The 20,529-nt window shown below is 58.1% G+C and overlaps 1 protein-coding gene across 3 annotated transcripts; it reads right to left on the bottom strand.

The window, feature by feature from the left end:
* Positions 1–55: 55 nt before the first annotated feature.
* Positions 56–19,074, bottom strand: SUN2 (Sad1 and UNC84 domain containing 2). Of its 3 annotated transcripts, none has more exons than XM_039246111.1 (18): positions 18,841–19,074; positions 15,771–15,929; positions 14,729–14,916; positions 14,182–14,319; positions 13,489–13,584; positions 13,021–13,114; positions 11,789–11,859; positions 9,112–9,236; positions 6,748–7,002; positions 6,259–6,336; positions 5,757–5,800; positions 5,037–5,202; positions 4,439–4,660; positions 4,033–4,114; positions 3,560–3,675; positions 3,232–3,399; positions 2,811–2,903; positions 56–1,335 (listed from the first exon to the last, which is right to left on the bottom strand). In XM_039246111.1, exons 2-18 carry the CDS (start codon positions 15,890–15,892, stop codon positions 1,222–1,224), a joined length of 2,172 nt encoding a protein of 723 aa, XP_039102042.1. In that variant the 5' UTR covers positions 15,893–15,929; positions 18,841–19,074; the 3' UTR covers positions 56–1,221. The 3 variants fall into 3 exon arrangements, with proteins under 3 accessions (XP_039102042.1, XP_039102040.1, XP_039102041.1); XM_039246109.1 differs by having other exon boundaries at positions 4,033–4,117; positions 18,841–19,073; XM_039246110.1 differs by lacking the exon at positions 18,841–19,074 and adding an exon at positions 17,229–17,537 and having other exon boundaries at positions 4,033–4,117.
* Positions 19,075–20,529: the final 1,455 nt, after the last annotated feature.

Here is a 20,529-nt window from a genome sequence, read left to right as displayed (position 1 = left end):
CTGGGTCTAAAAACCCTCTCTTCCCCCAGCCCTCCCCCACCCCCGACTGTCTCTCCCACCCCACCCCTAGAAAACGAGCCAAAAAGGAAATAATCTGAGAAAGAGCTGAGAGTCTCAAGGGAGTAGCTGAGCCCCTTACAGGCAGGTGGTGGCGGGCCAGGGCCCATAGTGCAGACAGACCTCTGCCCACCATGACACCCTGAATGTCACCATCGTCGTCCCCGGACCACCCTGAGAGTCTGGGGAGTACACTGCTCCCCCACCCTCTTAAGCTTACCCTAGCTGCTTAGGGCCTCAAAAGGTAGGTGTGGACTCCCTGCATGTCAGGGGAATGTGGCAAGCTTGCTCTGGGGCACAGGCATGCCCCAGCAGGAATGGGGAACAGAGGGGTCCCCGGTCCCAACAGCAGGAGAAAGAGAAAGCATTAGCCCCAGCGGAGGGGGAATCCTACTGGCTGGCCGCCTGGCCCCCCAGAGCCACACAGGCAGACTCCCTTAGAGGCTCAAAGGAGCCAGACCCTCAGGGGTATGAGAAGCCCCGTGGCCCCCTCGGACCCAGAATACAGTGTATAGAGGCCTCTGGGGGACCGCAGGGGTTCAGGCTCCCTAGATTGATGGCACTAGATTTCTGGAAGAGTCGGCTGCCCTAGGAGCAGCTTCCTGCCTGGGGCTCAGCCCCAACCTGTGCTGTGAGCACCTTCCTCCTCGAGGACATCACTTCCCCGCCTGGGGGTGGGGGCAGCTCACCTGCCTCAGGCCCTCGCTTGTCCCACCCATGGCTTTTGGCACCTGCTTCATTCACCCGCCTACCAACCGCAGCCCCTTGGGTGCCAGCCCCCCATCCTGGGTACGGGGCAGACAGGTCCCACCTTTGCCAGGACGACAGAGGTCCACTCACTGCCTCTCTGCCTGCCTTTCCATCCCCCACGATATGCTACATATATACACCCGAGAGGGGGAGGTAGGCACCCAGTGCCCGGCACCAGGAGGTCACGAAAAGGGACACTGGAGCTCGCGTTCTGCCTCGAGCTGCCCCGCACTAGGAAAGCCCTGCATGTTCTTTCTCCTCTCCATCAGGCCCGAGGTTCTTGCTCCTGGAAGTCAGTGCGCTGGTCAAGCATGTGGGGAAGGGGCAGAGGTGCTGCTCTCCCACTCCCAGAGGAGGGGACACCTGCTGCGAGGGGCTGGTCTCCCAGCTGGCTGGCAGCAGCACAGAGAAGGCCTAGTGGGTGGGTTCCCCATGCACCCGGAAGCGGTAGATGCAGGTGTACTCGGGGTGGCCCCAGTTAGTCAAGATCCGAAGCTCCACCACCTGGTATGTGGCCATCTTAGTGTCCTGGGTAGAGAAAGAAGACGTTAAGAGTGTCCCACGTCCTCAGACCTGACAGGAGGGCAGAAAGGGAGACATTTACCCCCAGGGCCAACGCCCCCCCCCCCCCCAGGCCTCTGCAGAGATGGACTTCGAAGCTCCTGTCTTCAGTTCACGGAGCAAGTTTCCAGCCTGGGAGCAGAGGTGCCCCAGGGGCTTTAGGGGCCCTGTAGGGGCCATGACCCCTAACCACATAAAAATGGTCTTGTAGTTGGGGACCAGCCAGATTCGTCCCAGCCAGAGTCACAGGAGCTCTTTATCATGGTCAATGGAAAGAATTACTGTCCTGGACGATTTGACATTGATGGTGGAAAAAATCTGAATTAAGCAGATTGTTTTTCTTTCTCGAGTTCTCATCGGGTGTCTGTCCACTGCTCAAAAAGCCAGTCTTTGAGTGAGCTTTTGAAGCAAATGTTTGACACCGACAGGCTCAGCGCTTTCCTGTTCTTCCTGTCCCTTACCGTCCACACAGCCTCCTTTCCTCTACGGGATCAGCCAGCACACGTCCCCAAGAAGTCCCAAGCACCCCCAGGGCTCAGTCACCATCCTGGGGCTGACAGCTCAGTCTCCCGGCAGCTGCACGGGACTGTCCTACAGGTGCCTCAGACTCGGTGGCCAGACCCACTCCTGCGTCAGCCTGCCTCCTGGCACCTGGGACAGGCCTCCCCTCCCCCTCCTCCACTTCTGTCCACTCTGACGCTCCCAACTGCGTCTCCACCTCCTCTCCATCCTCACTCCCAGCACGCTCTGCAGCCACTCCCGGACTCCACTTGTCCCCTAGATGCCCCGGTCACACAGCCGCGTGATCCAACTACAGTGCACGGTCTTGTCATTCCTCTGCCCAAAACGTGGCCGCGGCCCCACCCCACCCCCAGCCCTGAAGGGCCAGAACACGCTGGTCTGCTAGCCAGGCCTGCCTCTCTCTGGCCTCCCTTCCCCCCTCACCCCATTCTTCACCCCTAGTGTAGCTCTCAAGGCCCCTACACAGCCTTCATCTAGGCTGTCAGAACATTGACTCCTTGGGGGCTGCTGGGATCTGGGAACCTGCCTCCAGGGATGGGGACTGGCCCCCGCCTTTCTGACCAGGGCCTGGGAGACTGATGTCCACTCAAGTGGAGGCAGGCCGTCTCCCCCAGAGGCCCTGCCCTGCTGCACTGCCTGAGCCCTAGCCGGGCCACCCTCAGACCACTGCCCTTTCCGGGGAGCCTTCCCCCAGCACCCCAACTATGATGAGCTCCTCTGTGTGGATGTCTATGCGGTGCCTCTCCTGTGCCACTTGGACAGCTGTCCCTGTTCCCCGCCTTGAGCCATGGGGAGGCGGGGGCTGTGCTTATCCTTGACCTGAGCCCACAGTGCCAGGCACAGCCTAAGTGCTCAAACTACCTGCTGAACGGACAGGAACGTGAATATACTACCTCTGCTAGCACAGCAGAGTCCCGTACCTGAAAATAAAAGGTCTGAATGGGCTCCCCATCCTGGTCGTAGGTGAACTGGCCAAGAAGTGTCCCCTCCTGCTGCAGATCTTCATCAAATCCCTGAAGAGAGAACAAAGGATGGAGGGAAGATCTTGCTCTTAGACAAGTGCCCCAGTCACCCAGGGAAGAGTGCTTCCCCCCCCTGTCCCCACACTGAGTCCCCCCTCGCCACCCCTCCCCCGAGTTCAGCACCAGCCTCGGTGGGACTACAGGGGCCTGAGCACTGGACGTGGGTTCTCCCAGCGCAGCCTAAGATGCCGTTTCCCACGCTGGTGCGGTCCCTTCCAAATCTGCCCCCTTCCTCCCAAAGAATGGTCCTAGCTTTATCCCCAGTAAAGACCCACAGGGTCCCAGGGCCCCTCCGACCACCCACAGGTGGAATACTCACAAAGATGGCAAAGTCCTTGGGGGCACTGGAGATGGTGCTGTTGGGGGACAGGGACTTGGGGACGTGCTCTAAGGTGACAGCAGTGGGGCGGATGCGGGCAGAGAGGCGAACCACGGCAAAACCCTGGGGCCCCTGGAAGGCCCAACAGTTGCCTGGGTGCACATCTGGCTGGGGGGGGGAGGGGGCAGAGAAGGAAGTCGCGTCAGCACAGGGCTGGGACAAAGCCGGCCCTCCCTGACCACAGCTTCTGCTGGCTCAGGATGGGAGTCACCCGGCTCTGCAGGTGACCTGCTCAGGGCCCCTGCCGCTGCCCTCATTGGGTACCTACCTGGAGAATGACCCGGGGCGACTGCGAGTGGTACCACAGGGGGATGCCGAAGAGGCTCAGGAGGGCCGTCTTGGTCTCATAGGTCTCAGAACATCGGGTGCTGATGACACTAGCCCCTAAGCCCGGGACGAAAGGCAGTGTGGGCGCCTAGAGCTGGACCCCAGCAGGGGAGGGCGGAAGCCCCAGACACCTGTGCATCTCTCCAGCCCAGGGAACCCAGGGGGGACCGCTCTTGCCATGTCCTCTCTCAGGACAGGAGGGCAGGTGCCCCACGTCTAGTCTTAGACCTCACCCCAGCTATAGAGCAACTGTAAACATTGTTCTCCCTGGCTAAGGAGGGTATTGAGTTCATCTGGGCCTCTCCGAGTTTCTTCTCTTGCCTTCCCCGTGAGTGATTTCTGCTGATCTCAAGCCCTGCTTGCCTAGCACCTTGGCTACGGGGGGGGGGGGGCGGGGGGGGCGCGCGCACAGACCTCCCGATTCCAGAGCGTAGTCCACCATCCCGATGCGGTCCTCGCTGTAGCGCTTCAGAGCCTGGTTCACAATGCGCTGCACCTGCTGAAACACGCATCCAACGCAGCTGCCACGAGAAGCGGACTCATCCAGCCGTGAGCCCCCCACTGCTGGGGGCTAGCGCCCCGTGGACCAGCCCCTCCTATCCTGCACCGCATGCTGGTGGTCCAGCCACACCTGCCACTTAACCTAGATGCACCCCCGCTCTCCCCCACCAGCCCCAAAGAAACTCTGGAGTCTCCTCCATGTCACCTAGGTCTGGGGATGTACCAGGAAGCTGGCAGCGCAGGACTGCACAGGTCTAGGACTCCCAGGGAGGAAAGCGTTGGGGGGGGGGGGGGGCTCCCGGGGCCACACGGTCCTCACCTCCTCTGTCACCCCGATCACGCCTTCCCTCTGCAGCGTCAGCCCCAGGCTGGCGGCGGCCTCCCTTGCCGACTGGCCCCGCATCTCGGCCACGTGAGCGAGGATCCTGCCCTCCAGCTCCTGCAGCTGGGCTTCCATGTCCTCTCGCTGGAGAAGCCCGCTGCGCGTCCCCCCGCCGCGGAGAAGGAACTGGCTGACCCAGGCGGGGAACTGAGACTCCACCTAGCGACAGAAGGAAGGTCTCTGAGGCTCACGGGGACAGTGGCCCAGGCCAGGGTGGTGCCTGGCTGGAGGGGCCGGGGCGGGAAAAGAGCACAGGCGCCACAGGGAAGGGCCCGCACATCCCGCTAGCCCACATGAAGGAAGGAGTCCCAAATGACCCCTTCACGTTATCGGTAACAAAACAGGAAGAACTGTCCACGACAGCCAGCATCTGGGCCAAGTCCAGGGGCTTACAGGACCAGCAGGCCACCGGGGCAAAAGGCTCTTTGCCGTACGGACTCCCGGGACAGACACTCTCTGGGGACAGACACTCTCTGGGGACAGACACTCTCTGGGGACAGGGTGTCCGCGGGGGACTTGGACGGTTCTGACTTACGTCGTCCCTCACCGCCTGCAGCTCCTGGGGCAAGAGGCCCACTCGCTCTGCCACCGAGCTCTGCTTCAGGCTCAGGGCTGCCAGCTCCTCCCGCAAGGCTGCCAGCTGGCCCTCCAGTCGGCCCAGCTCCTTCAGGGAGTTCTCGCGGAAGGACTCTTGGGTCATCCTACGCCCAAGGAGAGGAGAAAAGAATACGCCTTGGCTCTCTGGTGAGGTGCAGGCCAGGCTGAGGAACGCGAGAGGATCCCCTACTTGGCCCCCGACAGAAGTGAGTGCCCAGCACCTGCACGTGGACGCAAAGCCTCCGCCTGCGGCCCTGGCTGTAGAACACAGCCCCAGGGCCTTTGAACGGGCTTGCCAATCCCAAGGAGCGAATTCTTAGCCTGTTCCCTTCCTAAGACCAGAGCCATAATTCACCCTGCCTCAGCCTCCCCCATCCTCCACACGGGTGGATATCTGGGGCACGGAAGGCAGCCTGCATGAGTGTGTACCGATAGCGTGTCTACAAGTGAACCCACAAATCCTAATTCTATTGCAGTGCCCCCGTCCCCCCTTCTTTTGCACTTCAGATGTTCCTGAGCTGGTTTTCAGCCATCCCCTCTCTGCTCAGAACACACTCAGAACTCTGCTCTGGGGCTTTGCGCCCCAGGCCTGCCAGGCTGCAAGGGGGGCGGGGGGCGGGGGAAGAGCAGGCCTGGGCCAGACGGCAGTGCCCGTTACCTGTGCCACTCGGACTTCAGCTCCTGGAGTCGGGCCTCAGACTCCTGTAAGCAGGAAGAAGGCAGAAATACGACATATACGCCAGGCTCGGAGCAGTGGGGTCTCCCAGAGCAGGACCTACTCCCTTTGGAGCCTCTGTTCACACGGAGCCCTGCCCCAGGCCCCCCTGACCTCTCCAGCAAACGCTAACCTCCTCCTGGTCTGGGTCCCCGTGCAAGGCTTGCCCCGTCTGCACGCTTAGGCGTGCAAACATTCCCTCATTCATTGAGCAGCGTACATCCAGTGCAACAGGCCTCTTGAAAGCAACCCTTCCTCAAACACACGCCTGGGCATCCCTGCAGAGCATTCCGGCGCTCCGGGTTTAGCTCCAGCGAAAGTTGGGAGAGGACCCCCCGCCCCCCCCACATCTGGTGTCCAGCACCCTTCGGGAGAGCCGAGCTGCCTCGGCCCTAGGGCAGATGTTGAATTGGATCAGGGGCCCCCTGGAGGCCAGCCCACCAACCTGGGAGGCCTGGACGATTTTCTTGAAGAGATCTTCAGAATCTTGTTGATGTTCTGCTCTCAGGGTGGCCAGCTCTTCCTGTCGGACACGGGGACAGCGTCTCAGGATTTTACTGAGTTACGTGCGGAGAGAACTTCGAACCAGTAAGTGACGGAACTGGAATCCGAACCAGGCCCATCGGACTGCAGACGTCAGCTCCTGGCCTTTATGCTGCGAGTGTTTCTCAAACACGCCAGACCCCACCCCCCTTGATCTCTGCTGCACCCCTACTGTGCCAGGCACCCTGGGGTCCCGCCATCAGGGGTGGGAGTGCCCCCAGGGAAACCCCAGAGTCTCCCATTTTAGAGGAGGGAACAAAGGCTTAGAGAAGGTCAGTGACTGCCAAGTGACACTGCTGTCCCTCTCACGTCAGGGTGTGCAGGGCCTCTCCCTCTCCACCCCACACCCCCCCAGTGTCACCCCCATGCCACTCTGCTCACGCTCAGAGACCTGGATCCGAGCAGCCATGTCCCTGCGGAAGTCCTCCTTCAGGGCAGCCTCACGGCGGCTCACCAGCCCTTCCAGAAGTGCCAGGGTGTCCTCGTGGCTCAGGCCTCCGTGGCCTCCCCCGCCAGCGGCCCCTTGCCGCAGTTCCAGACGTTCCAGCCGCACGGCCTCCTTCTGCCAGTTGGAGGAAAATTCGGCAGCGAGAGCTTCGAGGCGCCGCTCCAGGGAGTGCACTCGAGACAAGATGCGCTGCTCGGCCTGGCGGGGCAGGAAAAGCCACTGGGGTGAGGGACAGGACAACAGCGCTTCCTGAAGTGACAGGGAAGGGAATCCCAGGGACACCCAGATGTGAACATACGCTGGCCCGGAGGGCCGTCCGTGCCCCACAGGTAGGTGAGTACACTGGCAGGGCAACGGGGCACCGTGAGTGTAGGGACACGCGGCGGCAGAGGGCAGCACAAGATGCTGGGGGCGGGGGGTGTGCGGGCCAGGGGGGAGGGGACACAGCGCCCTCTCCACAGAAGGTCCAAGTGCAGGAACACATCCAAGAAGACCAGCCCCTCCCCTCGCCTACGTGTGTGCGAACGCAGGAGAGCGAGGGGCCGCCAGGCTCAGCTGCCCACTTCGTCCCGGAGAGCTATGGCTAAAAGGCAAACTAATTCGAGGAGGCTTTCTTCTCTTTAAGTGGACGGCCCACAGAGTAGATAGAATAAGTCCTGTGGACTTGACGGTGGCCCCTGATGGCAGGCCATGGCTTTTGAAAACCTTGTTGGCTTCAAAACAAAAATCCTTGCCAAGAGAAATTATCATCTGTCAACTGTCGGTTAGAGACCGGGGCCTCCTCCCGAGTGCAGAAGTTTCTTCTGGTGTTTAAAGGTCTTAAAATAGGCAGTACGTTGGCAGGACTCAAAGAGCCAAGAGTACAAAGTCATCCTTCTCACCTGTGCCCTCATCCACCACCACCTGCTCCCAAACCGGGCAACTATTTTTATTAGCGTCTTAAGCAAACGTAAGCAAGTGCAAAGGCACACCTGTTCTTTACCTCTCCCTTTTCACGGAGCAGGCAGCCCTGAAACTGCACTGTATTTCACATCTTTACTAAGGATTCAAAAAGGGAAAGTTATGATGCTGAAACAGGTCATTATTTTATGAAGTGACAGCATGGCGGCCAAGGACAGTAATAGTCCCCAAAATAAACGGTTAAAGATGTGTTCCCCAATTACATTCAGCAAGATACACGCAAAACTCGGATATGATTAGGGGAAAAAAGAATTAGGCACGTTTCCCTGTCGACCTCAACACACGCACGCACACATTCTGGTCATCTGTGCCCTGTCACCCCCCACACTGCACTGCAGGCTCCTTGCGGACACAGCCTGGGCAGCCTCTGACCGATGGCAGACACGGCCCTGTCCCACTGTCCTGCCTCTATTTGCCCCATCTGCAGCGTGGCCTTGCACGTGTTTCTATCAAGATGTGCAGTCTATTCCCTCCCTCTCTTTTTATATTTATTTTTGAGAGACAGAGCATGACCTGGGGAGGGGCAGAGAGGGGGGAGACACAGAATCCGAAGCAGGCTCCAGGCTCTGAGCTGTCAGCACAGAGCCCAATGCGGGGCTCGAACTCATGATCTGTGAGATCATGACCTGAGCCGAAGTCAGAGGCTTAACCGACTGAGCCACTCAGGCATCCCTCTCTCTCTGCCTTTGAGTCTAGACTGGCTCTGAGATTTACTTTGGCCTGGAATAAGGAGGAAGGGACAGTGTGCTGGTCCCGAATGGGGGCCTGATTTTGCTCTTGTGGAACCATGGTTGTCTGCTAGGAGACAGAGCCAGGGCTCGCCTGATGGGCGAAAAGAGCACATGTGGCACCCAGCCTGGCCCCTCCCCCCCGCAGCTAACCCAGCAGCCGGGGTCCCTGCTGAGACCAGAAGAGCCACCCAGAGGACCCACAGGCTCGTGAGCTAATCAAATGCTTGCAGCTTTAAGGCACTGGTTTTAGGGGTGACCTGTTTGTGGTAACAGGTAACTGACCAGCACATCACCTTATTTGTGGAAGATGCTGAGGAACTATTTATGAACCTACTGAAAAGGAACATAGAAGACACAATGATTCACCCAATTCCTTTTCCTTCTGGGTTTTTTGTTTGTTTGTGCTTAAGATGACAACGAACTTTGGGACGGTCTGGAGTCCCATTTGAGCACAAGCGAACTCCTCCCCCAGTACGTGCCCCCCCCCCCCCCCAAACAGCAGAGAGCAGGGACAAGGCAGTCCACCAGCTAGGACACCGCCCAGGTAAGGTGTGAGGCCAGAGAAACCAACTGCACATACGGGCAGAGTGAGGACCCGTGACCCTACGAGACTCACCTGGAAGTGGGGCGAGTCTCCGGGCTCCCACACGTCGTGCTGCCTGGGGCCGCCCTTGGCCGCCCACCAGGAGACCATCGCAGGCTGGAACGCGTGTAGCCCGTAGGGGTAGAAATACCAGGCACCTGTACGCAGAGGAGAGGGGGTGATCCAGGCCTGTGGCCATAAGCCGGAAGGCACACGCTGCTGAAGATGGCTGCCTGGTTAACACGGGTTAGTCGCAGCCTGTCTCATGCTGCGAGCTGGGCTTCTGCTGGAAGGCGGTACGAGGAATGGAGGGGCCTGTCATTCTCTGAGGCAGCAGCTTCCATGTGACTGGCGCAGAGTGTGTGCTCTCTCCCCTCCCTCATCTTTCTGTAAATGGCAGAACTCAGAGAGTGTGGCTCTGATAAAGCTAGGGATGACCCAGAGGTAGAACCAGACGACCTGATGATGGCTCTGGGCCCAGACTATCTATCAAGATCACCCAAGAAGCTTTTGGGGCAATTGGGTGGCTCAGCTGGTTAAGCGTCTGACTTCGGCTCAGGTCATGATCTCGTGGTTCGTGAGTTCGAGCCCCGTGTCAGGCTCTGTGCTGACAGCCCAGAGGCTGGAGCCTGCTTCAGATTCAGTGTCTCCCCCTCTCTCTCTCCCTTCCCCTTCTCCTGCTCTGTCTCAGTCTCTCTCTCTCGCTCTCAAAAATAAAGCATTAAAAAGAAAAGAAAAAAGACACCCAGGAAGTTTTTAAAATACCCACTATGTGGCTCCACTTTCTAGAAAGTGAATTCACGGGTCTGGGGTATCCTTCTAGAGGGGAGTCTTTTTTGGGTTTTATTTATTTATTTTTCTTAAATAGTTTATGGTCAAGTTGGTTTCCATATAATACCCAGTGCTCATCCCAACAAGTGCCCTCCTCCATGCCCCATATTTTAAATATCCATTTATTTTTGAGAGAAAGAAGAGAGACTGTGAATAGGGGAGGGGCAGAGAGATGGAGGGAGACCGAATCGGAAGCAGGTTCCAGTCCATCAGCACAGAGCCTGACGTGGGGCTCAAACTCACAAACTGCGAGATCATGACCTGAGCCAAAGTCGGATGCTCACCAACTGAGCTACCCAGGCTCCCCAGGTAACTCTACTGAGCTGCCATGGTTGAGAATCCCTGAAACAAGACACCTACTAAGAGAAGGTGCTTCTGACCCAGGACAACACAAGGCTGAGGCCACAAAAACGCCTGCATCTCGCTTTAGGGGCCGTCGGCTTGTGAGGTGCTTACTCCTGAGCATGTGCATGTGCGTGTGTGTGTGGGGGTGGGGGGGGGAGGGATGAGGGCACCTGAAGAGCTGTATCAGCCAGTGGGTCTCCATCCACACTTGCCACTCAATCACCAGCAGGGAGCAGGTGCGACTGGAAGCACACGCCCACCAGGCTTTCCATCAGGCCCTCGGACATGCCTCACTTAACGCACTCCCTGAGCAGGCCACACCCCCCACCTTTCGGGGGCCCTCCACAGCATCTCTTCATGACGCCCCCAGGACATCAGCCCCATCAACCCAATGAGGCCATGGTGGAGCTCAAATTAACAGTGACTCACGAACAAGGCACTATATGATTATAAAGGATCATTATTATTTCAAGGGCGATGCCCAGTTTCCACTGGACATGAACAAGCTCTTCTTGTAACAGGAAACAAAGGAAATCAACACTTGGAAACTTCTTCTACCTCCTGCCTATTAAATACTAGTTGAGTAGATGCTATACCTAGAAAACCAACTCAAGAGATAAAGCGGGGTCTTTATAAGAATAAACTGGTACAATAATTAAAACGGAGTCTGGGGCCCATGGCGGCAGCTTGCATGGGGTTGTGAGACTGACAACTGTCAGGTTACAACCTGAATGCAATCGATAACAACAAGGATTACAACTATTGTAATAGTGAAAGTCCTAGGATAGAGCACGGAACAACGTCAAGCATCTTGTGAATGCGCGATCACAGCTCATGGTTCGGGAGTTCGAGCCCCGTGTCAGGCTCTGTTCTGACCGTGCAGAGCCCGCTTGGGATTCTCCCCACGCCCCCCACCCCGGGCTCTCCAACTCGTGCTATCTCAAATAAACTGAATTTTTAAAAAAAAATGAAGGATCTTAGTATAAAAAGGCAGACTTCTCTTTACGACTTTATTGTCTGAATCTTAAAGACAGCTAAAGATTGAACTTGATGCCGTGACAAGAATTCACTCACTCAGACTATGTCCTAATTTGGAATGGAGAGAGAGTGACTACTGATAACACTTTTTACCCCAATACTCCTGTTCTGCGGCATGTTCTGACTCAAGACAGCTCCTGTAGACACGCCAGGCAGCCAAGTGCAGCCACCCAAACGGAGCACAAGGGTCAGCGGATTGGGGCACATCCCCTCTCACGCACTGGACACCCTGCGAGCGCTACACGGGTCCCCGAGGAGCCAGGAGGGCCAGACAGGAGTGGCCGAGGGCTCGGGAGCGGCCCAGGCTCAGTCTGACCCCACGCGCCCTGCCTCCTTCCCTTCCCGGTAGGCGATCACCGTCCCTCTGGTTTTCACATCTCCGATCAGCACCAGCCCGCCCCCCCCACGCTGCCCTGCCCGTCTGGCTCACCAGCTCCATCCATTTCGGCCTGGCGTGCTCTTCCTACCCCTCCCCTGCAGCGCCGGGCAAGCTTACCGTAGGTCAGGCCAGTCAGGAGCAGCAGCAGCAAGAGGAACCACAGGAAGGTCTTCACAGAGGAGAAGCGCCTGGACCACAGGAGGGGACAGCAGGGCAGGAAGAGGGGTCAGGAGGACACCCAGGCCTCTGTATCCCTGCAGGGGGTCTGCAGACACGCTCCCTGGGTGCCAAACTAGAGTAGGGAGGGGGGTGCCCTGGAGCACCTCATCTTGCCAGGGCCGGACCGGATGCTTCTAGGGCTTTACCTGCAAGTCTTGGAATAATGGCAACAATGCGGACACTGAATTTGATTGAGGGGATTTAAAATTAAAAAATGGGGTCCTTGAAAAACCTGGAATTTTCATACATACAGGTCCTTTAAGCAAGTGGTTCTAGAAAAAAAAATACAGAGCTCCTTAAACAGTATTTTCTTCTAGAAAAATATGGAGCCTGGCCTTCTTGTCAGCAGAGCCAGCCGATCATCCAGCCAGGATTACGGCCAGAGGACCCCGACTTCCAGGCTCAGTCTTCTTTCCTGGCTCTGCTGGGTCAGGGATGCGGAAAATCAATGCGCAGCGTCACGCAGCACATGTCCCTGGGTTCTGAACACAAAGCAGAGGATGCTGGGGTCTAGACTGCCGCAGGGCCAGGAGGGAAGCTCAACTTTCTTGGAAACACCACTTGTTGGCCGGAGCCTAAAACCCGACCAGCCGGAGCAAGACCAAGCTGTCAGATTCAGAAGTCTGGGCGAGCCCGGGTGGTTCAGTTGGTTAAGTGCCCGACTCTGGCTCAGGTCATGATCTCGTGGTTCGTGAGTTCAAGCCCTGCGTCGGGCTCTGTGCTGACAGCCGGGAGCCTGGAGCCTCCTTCAGATTCTGTGTCTCCCCCACTCTCTGCCCCTCCTCTGCTCATGCTGTCTCTCTCAATAATAAATAAAAATGCTTAAAAAAAAAAAAAAAGTGGCTGGCTGGGGGCTGGCACTTAGCAGGAGCCCAAATAACAGGAGCCCATAATTTCAGAATTCTCCCTGAAAGGCTACTGGCCTGGAGAGCAGCACCAGACTCGATCCCACTACCTGTCAGGCAGAGAGGGGCTCTGGAGAGTCTACTGTATGCTCACCGCTAGAAACTACACGGAAACTGGGGGAAAAGAAACCTTTGGAGAAATGACATATATGGGTTTAGAAGCCCTATCAGTCCCTTGGGTCCCAAGGCTTTGTGATTCATTGTCAAGGCGGGAGTCTTGCTCACCTGGTTAAAACGAAGACATCGAGGAGGGAGGCCGCTGTCGTCAGGCGATACCAGGTGGTGCCAACCCACCAGTAGAGGAGTCCAAAGAGCCGGCCTAGAAGGGGGACGGTCAAGGCCTGGGCGTCACCCTGAGCCAGCGGCCGGCAGGGTGTGGCTTCAGGGCATTACTGCCTTCACCTGCAGCTGCCCCCCCGCCCAGTGCTGACCAGCTGGCGCACCGGGGTCCTCCAATCCCACCCGCCTACCCTACCGACACCCTCCACCCCACTCCACAGCTGCTCCTGCCCTTCTGCGTGGGAGTGTCACAGTGTTACCAAGGCTCCTGCTTTCCAGCGGCTTATTCCAGAACGAGGTCTCCCTGCTCGTCCTGTGGGCTCTCTCAGTGGGATCCCCAACCACAGGAAGAAGGGGACGAAGGCCCTGCTGTCGGGAACGGAAATCATCGTGCACGGGCTCGCCAGCACCCACCTGGAGACGTGACCACCATCCAGAAAAGAGAGGCCGCCCAGGAGACTGCGTTCCTTAACCGTGAACCCGAACTACGGTGGTCAGTCTCTGAGTATCCTGCAGGGACAGAGAGGCCACAGCTCAGTCTGTCCTCACTTTTAAGAGCCCAGGGATATGGAGACCGCCTATTATGTGTCTTCTCCTTTAGACTGTGAGCTGAGACCACATATCATGCTCCTTCGCATCCCCAGAGCGTCACACAGGCCTGGCACCTAGTGGGTCCATAAAGGTCTGTCAAAGGAACGAAACGGTATGGTTCTGACACCTCCCTTGAGCTTACTGTCCGCTTGCCTCTCCTCACCAGCAACCCTTCGAACCGTCTTTCAGAGCTAGACCGAAGGGGTCAGGCACCTCCTCTGTATGAAGGCCCCCATCAAGTATTTGCTGGAAATAAGTCAGACACAACGGAGTGGACCAGAGGCTGCTCGGACTGATGGGGACAGGGCAGTCACAGTGGGTCAAGGGCCGCCCCAGGCCTGGGTTCAGGGTGCCATGGTGACACGGGGGCGATGCCCGGCTGGCTCCCCAACGTGTGGAGGGGCTGCCGGACACCGCGCTCTCTCAGGCTGTCAGGGGGCACCTTCCCCGGGCTTCCTGTCACCTCCCTCGGCACTCCCGGAACGTGCTGGAACGTCTCCCTGAGGCGTCGCCCACCTGCGTAGTCATCCTCCGAAGAGTAGCCGGAGGAAGACCCCAGGAATTCCTCGGAGCCCTTGTTCTCGGACAGCCCGTTGAGTTTGCTGCTCTCCGTGCCGCCTGTGCCTCTCCTCCTCCTCACCCGCAGATCCTCACCTGAGGAGGGAAGAACTCAGGGTCCTCCTGGGGCCGGGAGCTATCCCAGAAGGCCTCATGGGGACACGCGGAAGAGCCTTTCTGATGGACAGATGGAGCTGTCCTGAGCTTCTCCCCAGGCTCCCCGGGCAGGTCTCCGGGGCTGGAGCAGCTCCGTGGCCACCTGGTCGGAAGTGGCCACCTGGTCGGAAGTGGCCACCTGGTCGGAAGTGGCCACCTGGTCGGAAGTGGCCACCTGGTCGGAAGTGGCCCGCAGGTTCAGACATTCGACTCCCCTTCCAAGGGTTTCTGCAGACGGGGAGCCCTTCCCCTGGCCCAGCAGTGGTTAGGAAGCCACTCAGGGGAGATTTCTGGGCCTTAAGTTTCCAGAAGAAGCAAAGCCCTGCGAGGGAGGTTTCAGACAACTCACCCCAGTAGGGATCACTATGCAGCTGGTCGTCGAGGATGGAGCTCCTGGCGAGGGAGGCGGCCCGGGGGCTGCCAAAGTAGGACTCGTGGACCACCGACTCGCTGTAGTAGGATGTGTGCGCGTCGGAGGGGCCCAGCTGTGGCGCTGGGGAGAGGCGCTTCATGTTGCTGGATTTCCTCTTCAAGGTCCTGCGGGAGGGGCGAGGAGGGGACCAGGCAGGTGAGCCCAGCCAGGAACAGGGAAGGAGCGCTCTGCCCACCTCCAGCCAGCGGGGCAGCCTTGTTGCTAGGCAACTAACAGCTTCCCAGCTCCCGGCACGCTAACCACAGGTGCTTTCTCTGCCCCCATTATCTCCACATCTCACCAGAAGTGATGAAATCAGGTTTCAAATCCAGGTCTCTAACTTCAAAGTCAAAGGTTTTTTGTTTTTTTTTTTTTTTCTCTTTTCCTTTCCTTCCTCCTTCTCATGCTTCTAATGGAATAACAATTTCTACCACCCACTGAAATCCCAGGCCAACCCGACCTGGCCTCCCAGGGCTAGCCAAAGCCTCACAAGCATGGTCATCTGGGCCTCGTATCTGCAAGTGGGGCTGGGTGAGAGGCAGGCGCCTGCTTTAAGCTCATTTGCCATGCTCCTCGGACTTGACCTCTCCCGGGCTGCTCTGCTGGGTCTGGAGAGGATGGTCAGATGGGCACATCCACCCGGAGCAGAAAGGGCTCCTGTGAACCCCGCCTGCACTTTCAGGGTTTCTGGCCTGGCTTATTTTTGAAGCTGCCTCTCCCCACTTCCTGTTCTCTGACGAGATGGCAGCAGCCCGGCTTACGATACGGGGAGAAGAAAGAGCAGCGCTGGGTCCCGGCATCCTCAAAAGGTGCGAATGTTCCCCGTCAGCTGGGTATGGGCACCTGATCTCTGCCCAGTGAGGTGGCAACAGGACAAGGCTGTGCAGTGACCTGCCCAGAGCCCTCTGCTCCGCAGATCAGCGCTATCGGGAGGGGGGGCAGGGGAGGTGGGGTGCGGGCAGGGATGGTAACCCCCTACCTGAGAGGGCTGTCTTTAAACAGGGTGCTCTGGCTCCCCATCACTGAACTCCCTCCACTGCTGCTGCCGCCGTCATCGTCGCCCTGGGAGTAGCGCGTGAGGCGCTGGCTTCGGCGGGACATGACGAGGTAGGATGGGGACTCTCCCCCTGAAGAGAGCCTTGGGAGGGAAAGGAGGACAAGGGAGGCCTGGGGTGGGGGCGGTGGTGTTTCAGTTCCTCCCCAGGGACCTCCTCCCAGCGAACAGCCCACCCCCTGTGCATTCCAGACAGACAGCCCAGGAGGTGGGGACGAGGGGCATCTATGGACCATCCCTGGGCACCGCCCACCCTGCAGCCATCCAGCCCCGCCTTGGGCTCACTTAGTGCCAGGTGGCCTCCCTCATGGTACTTTCCACAAGCTTTTCTAGCTTTCAGTTTGACACTGAGCTGCCTGGGAAGCAGAACCGGACCTTCTGCAACCTTTAGCAAGTGGCAGAGCATGTGGAACAAGAGAGGCACGCAATAGACGCTAACTGAATGCCTTTGATCAACTGCTGTCCCCACAGACTCTCTAGTCCGGCCATCCCACCATGCAGCTGGCGCCCTGGAGCTGCGTGCGTGCACATTCCAGCTGTTTCTCTTCAAGGGGACACACTTTCTTTCTCCTGGGCTATTACTCATTGATTCAGGGTCCCAATCCAACTTTGATTGGAGAAAACCTTTCCGGGGTAAGCCCCGCCTACATCCTGAAGGTGTCTGCACGTATCCATCAGTGATTACTGTAGTGCAATGTCAGAGCATCCTATATGACGACGATCGTGATGACAAAATACGTTGTTAAATGCCTCCTAGGTACCTGGCTCCTTATGCGCTCGTTTCTGATCCTTGTCAACACAGGAGGTACCATTACTGCCACTGTACAAGGGAGGAACCTGGGACCCTGAGATGATCGGGGACCCTGCCCACAGTCACCTCGCCCGTAAATGACAAGAGGCAGGGTTTGAGCTCAGATCTGACAGGTGGCACAGTCTGGGTCTTTCCCCTCTGCCATAAAGTTTCCAAGATGCTTTAGGAACGTGTGTCCCCAACCAGAGTCTTTGACGGCCTCCACTATGCTCAGAACGGCCTGTAGGCAGAGTGGTCACACAACAAATGTTGGTTAACAAACTAACAAAACAGGGAGGTGGGGCAGCCGTGTGGGATCACAGTCAGTCCCTGCCGGAGGGAACAGGTCACCACGTGGGGTGAGAAGTCACGGCTCTGGAAATGATACCGAGGACTCAAAGGAGGCCAAGGCAAACAGACGTGGCAAAAAGGCAGTGTTTGACAACCAGAGGGTGATTAATCAGCCTTTCAGATATAGAAACCCACATTCAGAATCTCAGACGTCCAGCATGAAGAGTCTGAATGCGGAGCCTTGGCCTGCTCGTGTTACAAAGTCTCTGTTCTGCTTAGGCCCACTCAAGAGTCCCTAGTACCTGTGACTTCTCACTTCTGATACTCCTGGCCAATACTTAAATTATTAGTTCCCTCGGTCGCATGTTGGTTATAGGCGCTGATGTTTCCCAGCTCGAGACTATGGAAACCAGCAGGTCTGGTTAGTCTGGCTGGAGAATTCTAGAAAGTCCTCTTCTGAAAAACAAGCAGCCTCATGTCTTGGTCTTATTGGCATCTTCCCAGGCAGAATGCCCACTTGGCTGGCATCCCTCCCTGGTTTTTAGCCCGCGTTGGTAAAGGGACCCATTGGTAGTAGCCAAAGCAGGAAGTTGGCCTGGGTCCTTGTCTATATTCCTCTCCTTATAAGGTAATGCCACCCCCACTACTGCCCTCCCCACCTAAAAGCTCCTCCTCTTAACCCCTGCCTGCCCAAGAGGATGAAGCCTTCACCCTGGGGCAGAAACAAAGCAATGTTTCTGCCAACTCAAGCTGCTGTTGGCAAGAATATAAATATTCAGACGGAGGTGGCTGGAGGAGGGGGATGGGGCGGTCGGGGCTGAAAGCTGTCAGCAGTCAGCACCCTCCTCCGCCCTCCCAGAGGCTTCTCAGTCTTTCTTGTAGTCCTGATACCAAAAAATAGTTTGCGACTGAGTCTGGGTTTCAGAAAACGAGAAAGGTCAAGGCCTGAATCTTCCAAACCAAAACAAGAGGTGAACCTCTAGGAGCTCAGATCTTTTGCATATCAGACTAGACCCCACCCACCCAGCCACACACACACACACACACACAGTTAAGAAACCCTCACACAAAACATCCCTCCCCACTTCTGTGCTGAACCACATCCTTTTTCTCAACTCCACCTTTCCCCACACCCCCCTCTGCAAACTTCTATGTCAGTATCCACCCAGTCTCCAAACTTCGATCCTGGGCGTCCTCCACGGGCGTGTTCACGCTACTTTCCCTCGTGGGGCATGTAAAACGCCCCAGGTGCTAACTCCCTTCTCCCTTCATTTTCTCTACGAGCTGAACCTGCAGAGATCGGATTTTTTTTTTTTTTAAAAAACTAACCACGCGCCTTCCCTGCTGCCCTGCACTAAGTCACACTCCCGCCTCCTATTTGTTTGGTTTCTTTTTTTAAGAACTGAACAAAATGGGCCCTCCTCCTGTTCCCAGAGTCTGACAGGCAGAGGGCAGAGAACTGCCTGTCCCTGGAAACTGCCTGCCTGGCTCGAAAACACAGGCACTGCCCTGGGCCGGTTTGAGGTAGCCGGGTTCGCTCCCCTCCTCTCGGGGAGGTTCTGCCCTGGGGAAGTCCCGCCTGGGGACATCCGCCCTCCCGGCTGACCAGTGGGCGGCTGGCCCCGGGGACGGGGGTGGGGGTGGGGGGCCGGGCCACAGAGATGAGTCAGGACGGCTGGCCCCGGCGCGGCGCTGGCCCTTCCCGACCGGCCCAGGGGCGTGCGCCGGGCAGGGCTGGAGCCTGGCCCAGCTTGGCCGGGAGAGGAAGAACCAGGCCTGGGCAGCTCGGCCCTGCCTGCAGCGGCCCGCCGATGACCCCGGAGTCCGGCGGGGGCCCGCGGGGAGGCGGGAGAGGCCGGCCCGCCACCGCTGCCCCGCACGTCCGCCCGCCAGAGGCCTACCGCCGGCTGTTACCTGCTGCCGCGGCTGCTCGGTGCGGAGCCGGGGGCGTCCGAGGCCCGCTGCGCCGCCTGGGCGCGCCCCCTTCCCGCGTCGGAATCCTGCGAGCGGCGCTCGGCGCGGGGGCCCGGGGCGCGCGGGGAGCGGCGGCGCGGGACGAGGCCGGCGGGCCGGAGGGCGCCGCAGACAATGAGACCCGCGCAGAACCGCGCTGCGCGAGTGGGGCCGGCCGGCGCGCGCGTGGCCGAGTGTGTATGTGTGCGTCTGCCAATCAACGCTGACAGGCCGCCGCCCATTGGCCGGGCCCCACCCGCGTCACCGCCCACTGCCACCGCCCATTGGGCGGTTTGAACACAAAGGCCCCGGTTGGCTCCGCCCGCCGCGTGGGCCCCGGGGGCCCAGCGAGCAGGGCTGGGAGTCCGCGCGTGGGAGGCGTGGGGGCGGGGCCGAGCGCCGGGAGGGCGTAGCTGGAGCCCGTGTGTCGGGGGTTGGCCAGGCCTGGCTGCGCACTTGACTCCAGGCCTGGTGGCTCAAAACACCTGATCCTGCTCCCAGCACTGCCTCTTGCGCCTCACCCCACCCGTGGCCTTCCGGCCGTGGCGTCCTCGCTCCCCGCAAGCTGACTCCACGGGCGGGATGCCAGGGCCTTAAAGGCATCGAGTGATTAGGGAGACACAGCCTCTCTGAGGATGGCCCCCGACTAAGTGGGGGCAAGAAGAGTATAGGACCCTTGGCCTAAGGCCCACCTGGAAGGGTAGTTAGCTCTTAGCGGGCTAGCAAATGATTGTTGAAGGCTTGCTAAACACTTGGCATGCGTAATTGTCCTTTTCGCCAAGCACTTCTGCACCCATTTTAGAGATCAGGAAACAGGTTCATAGAGGTTTTAAGTGATTTGCTTAAAGGCACAGCTAGAAAGAGGCGAAATTGAGATTAGGAGATTCTCCTCACATCCACATCTGCTTTTTCTGCTTAAGGGTTGATTTTGGGATTCCAGACAGGGCAAGGAGGCTCTGGCACTTCCCGGTCTGCCCCCAGAGCCCCCACGTTTCACTGCAGAAGTGAAGGGAGGGAGTTTGCTACATTTGGTACTGAAAAAGCAAGGCTGGTTACCTCTTCCTCTGCCTCATTCAAATGTGTGTGATTGACAGATAATGAATGGGTAAAAATGCTGTCTGACTCCGCGGGACTGGCCAACTTTACAGAAGCAGCAAGTGCACCGCTTGGGAGGAGGCACTTCCTGTGCAAGTGCTTCTAAGGGTAACAGTGTCGTCATTGCACTTTACAGCACCAAGAGGAAGAGACAAGAAATTACAAAATTACTGAGACAGGACAGGAAGATGCTGCGGGTAGAGCGGCTTGAGGAAGAGCGAAGCCTTTGTGCTAAGTTGACTCCAGACAAAAAAACGACCCCTCTTCCTGGCCCTCTACTGCCCCTCCTGGGAAAAAAAGGGCCTCACCTGCACGTATAGCATCTTGAAGACGAGGGTTAAATGATAAACTGTCTGGCTCTCCAGGACCTCACATGGGGCCTGAGTATCTGCTGACTGTGGAAGGAATAAAATGAGAATGCAAATCAGATGTCAGGCCAGCATCCAGGGGTCTCCCTTGACACCTCACCAGGGCACTTACCTCCCCAACCCTGTCCTGGTCCAGTCCCATGGAGGGTGTGTATCTTACCACCTCCGTTGCAGAAGCTGTTTCGCT

This window comes from Hyaena hyaena, unplaced genomic scaffold, assembly GCF_003009895.1.
Source record: "Hyaena hyaena isolate Hyena2069 unplaced genomic scaffold, ASM300989v1 scaffold_280, whole genome shotgun sequence".
Classification (NCBI taxonomy): Eukaryota; Metazoa; Chordata; class Mammalia; order Carnivora; family Hyaenidae; genus Hyaena; species Hyaena hyaena.
This window is presented reverse-complemented; position numbering and strand designations above follow the sequence as displayed.

Bases quoted from the DNA above. Each gene is read 5' to 3' on its own strand.
- SUN2 (XM_039246109.1), bottom strand. From the start codon at position 15,892: ATGTCCCGCCGAAGCCAGCGCCTCACGCGCTACTCCCAGGGCGACGAT. The intron at 14,320-14,728 runs GTGAGTTGTCTG...TTCCCTCCTCAG, and splicing joins GCATAGTGATCCCTACTGGG to GTGAGGATCTGCGGGTGAGG. The intron at 11,860-13,020 runs GTGAGCAAGACT...CCTGTGGTCCAG, and splicing joins GATGTCTTCGTTTTAACCAG to GCGCTTCTCCTCTGTGAAGA.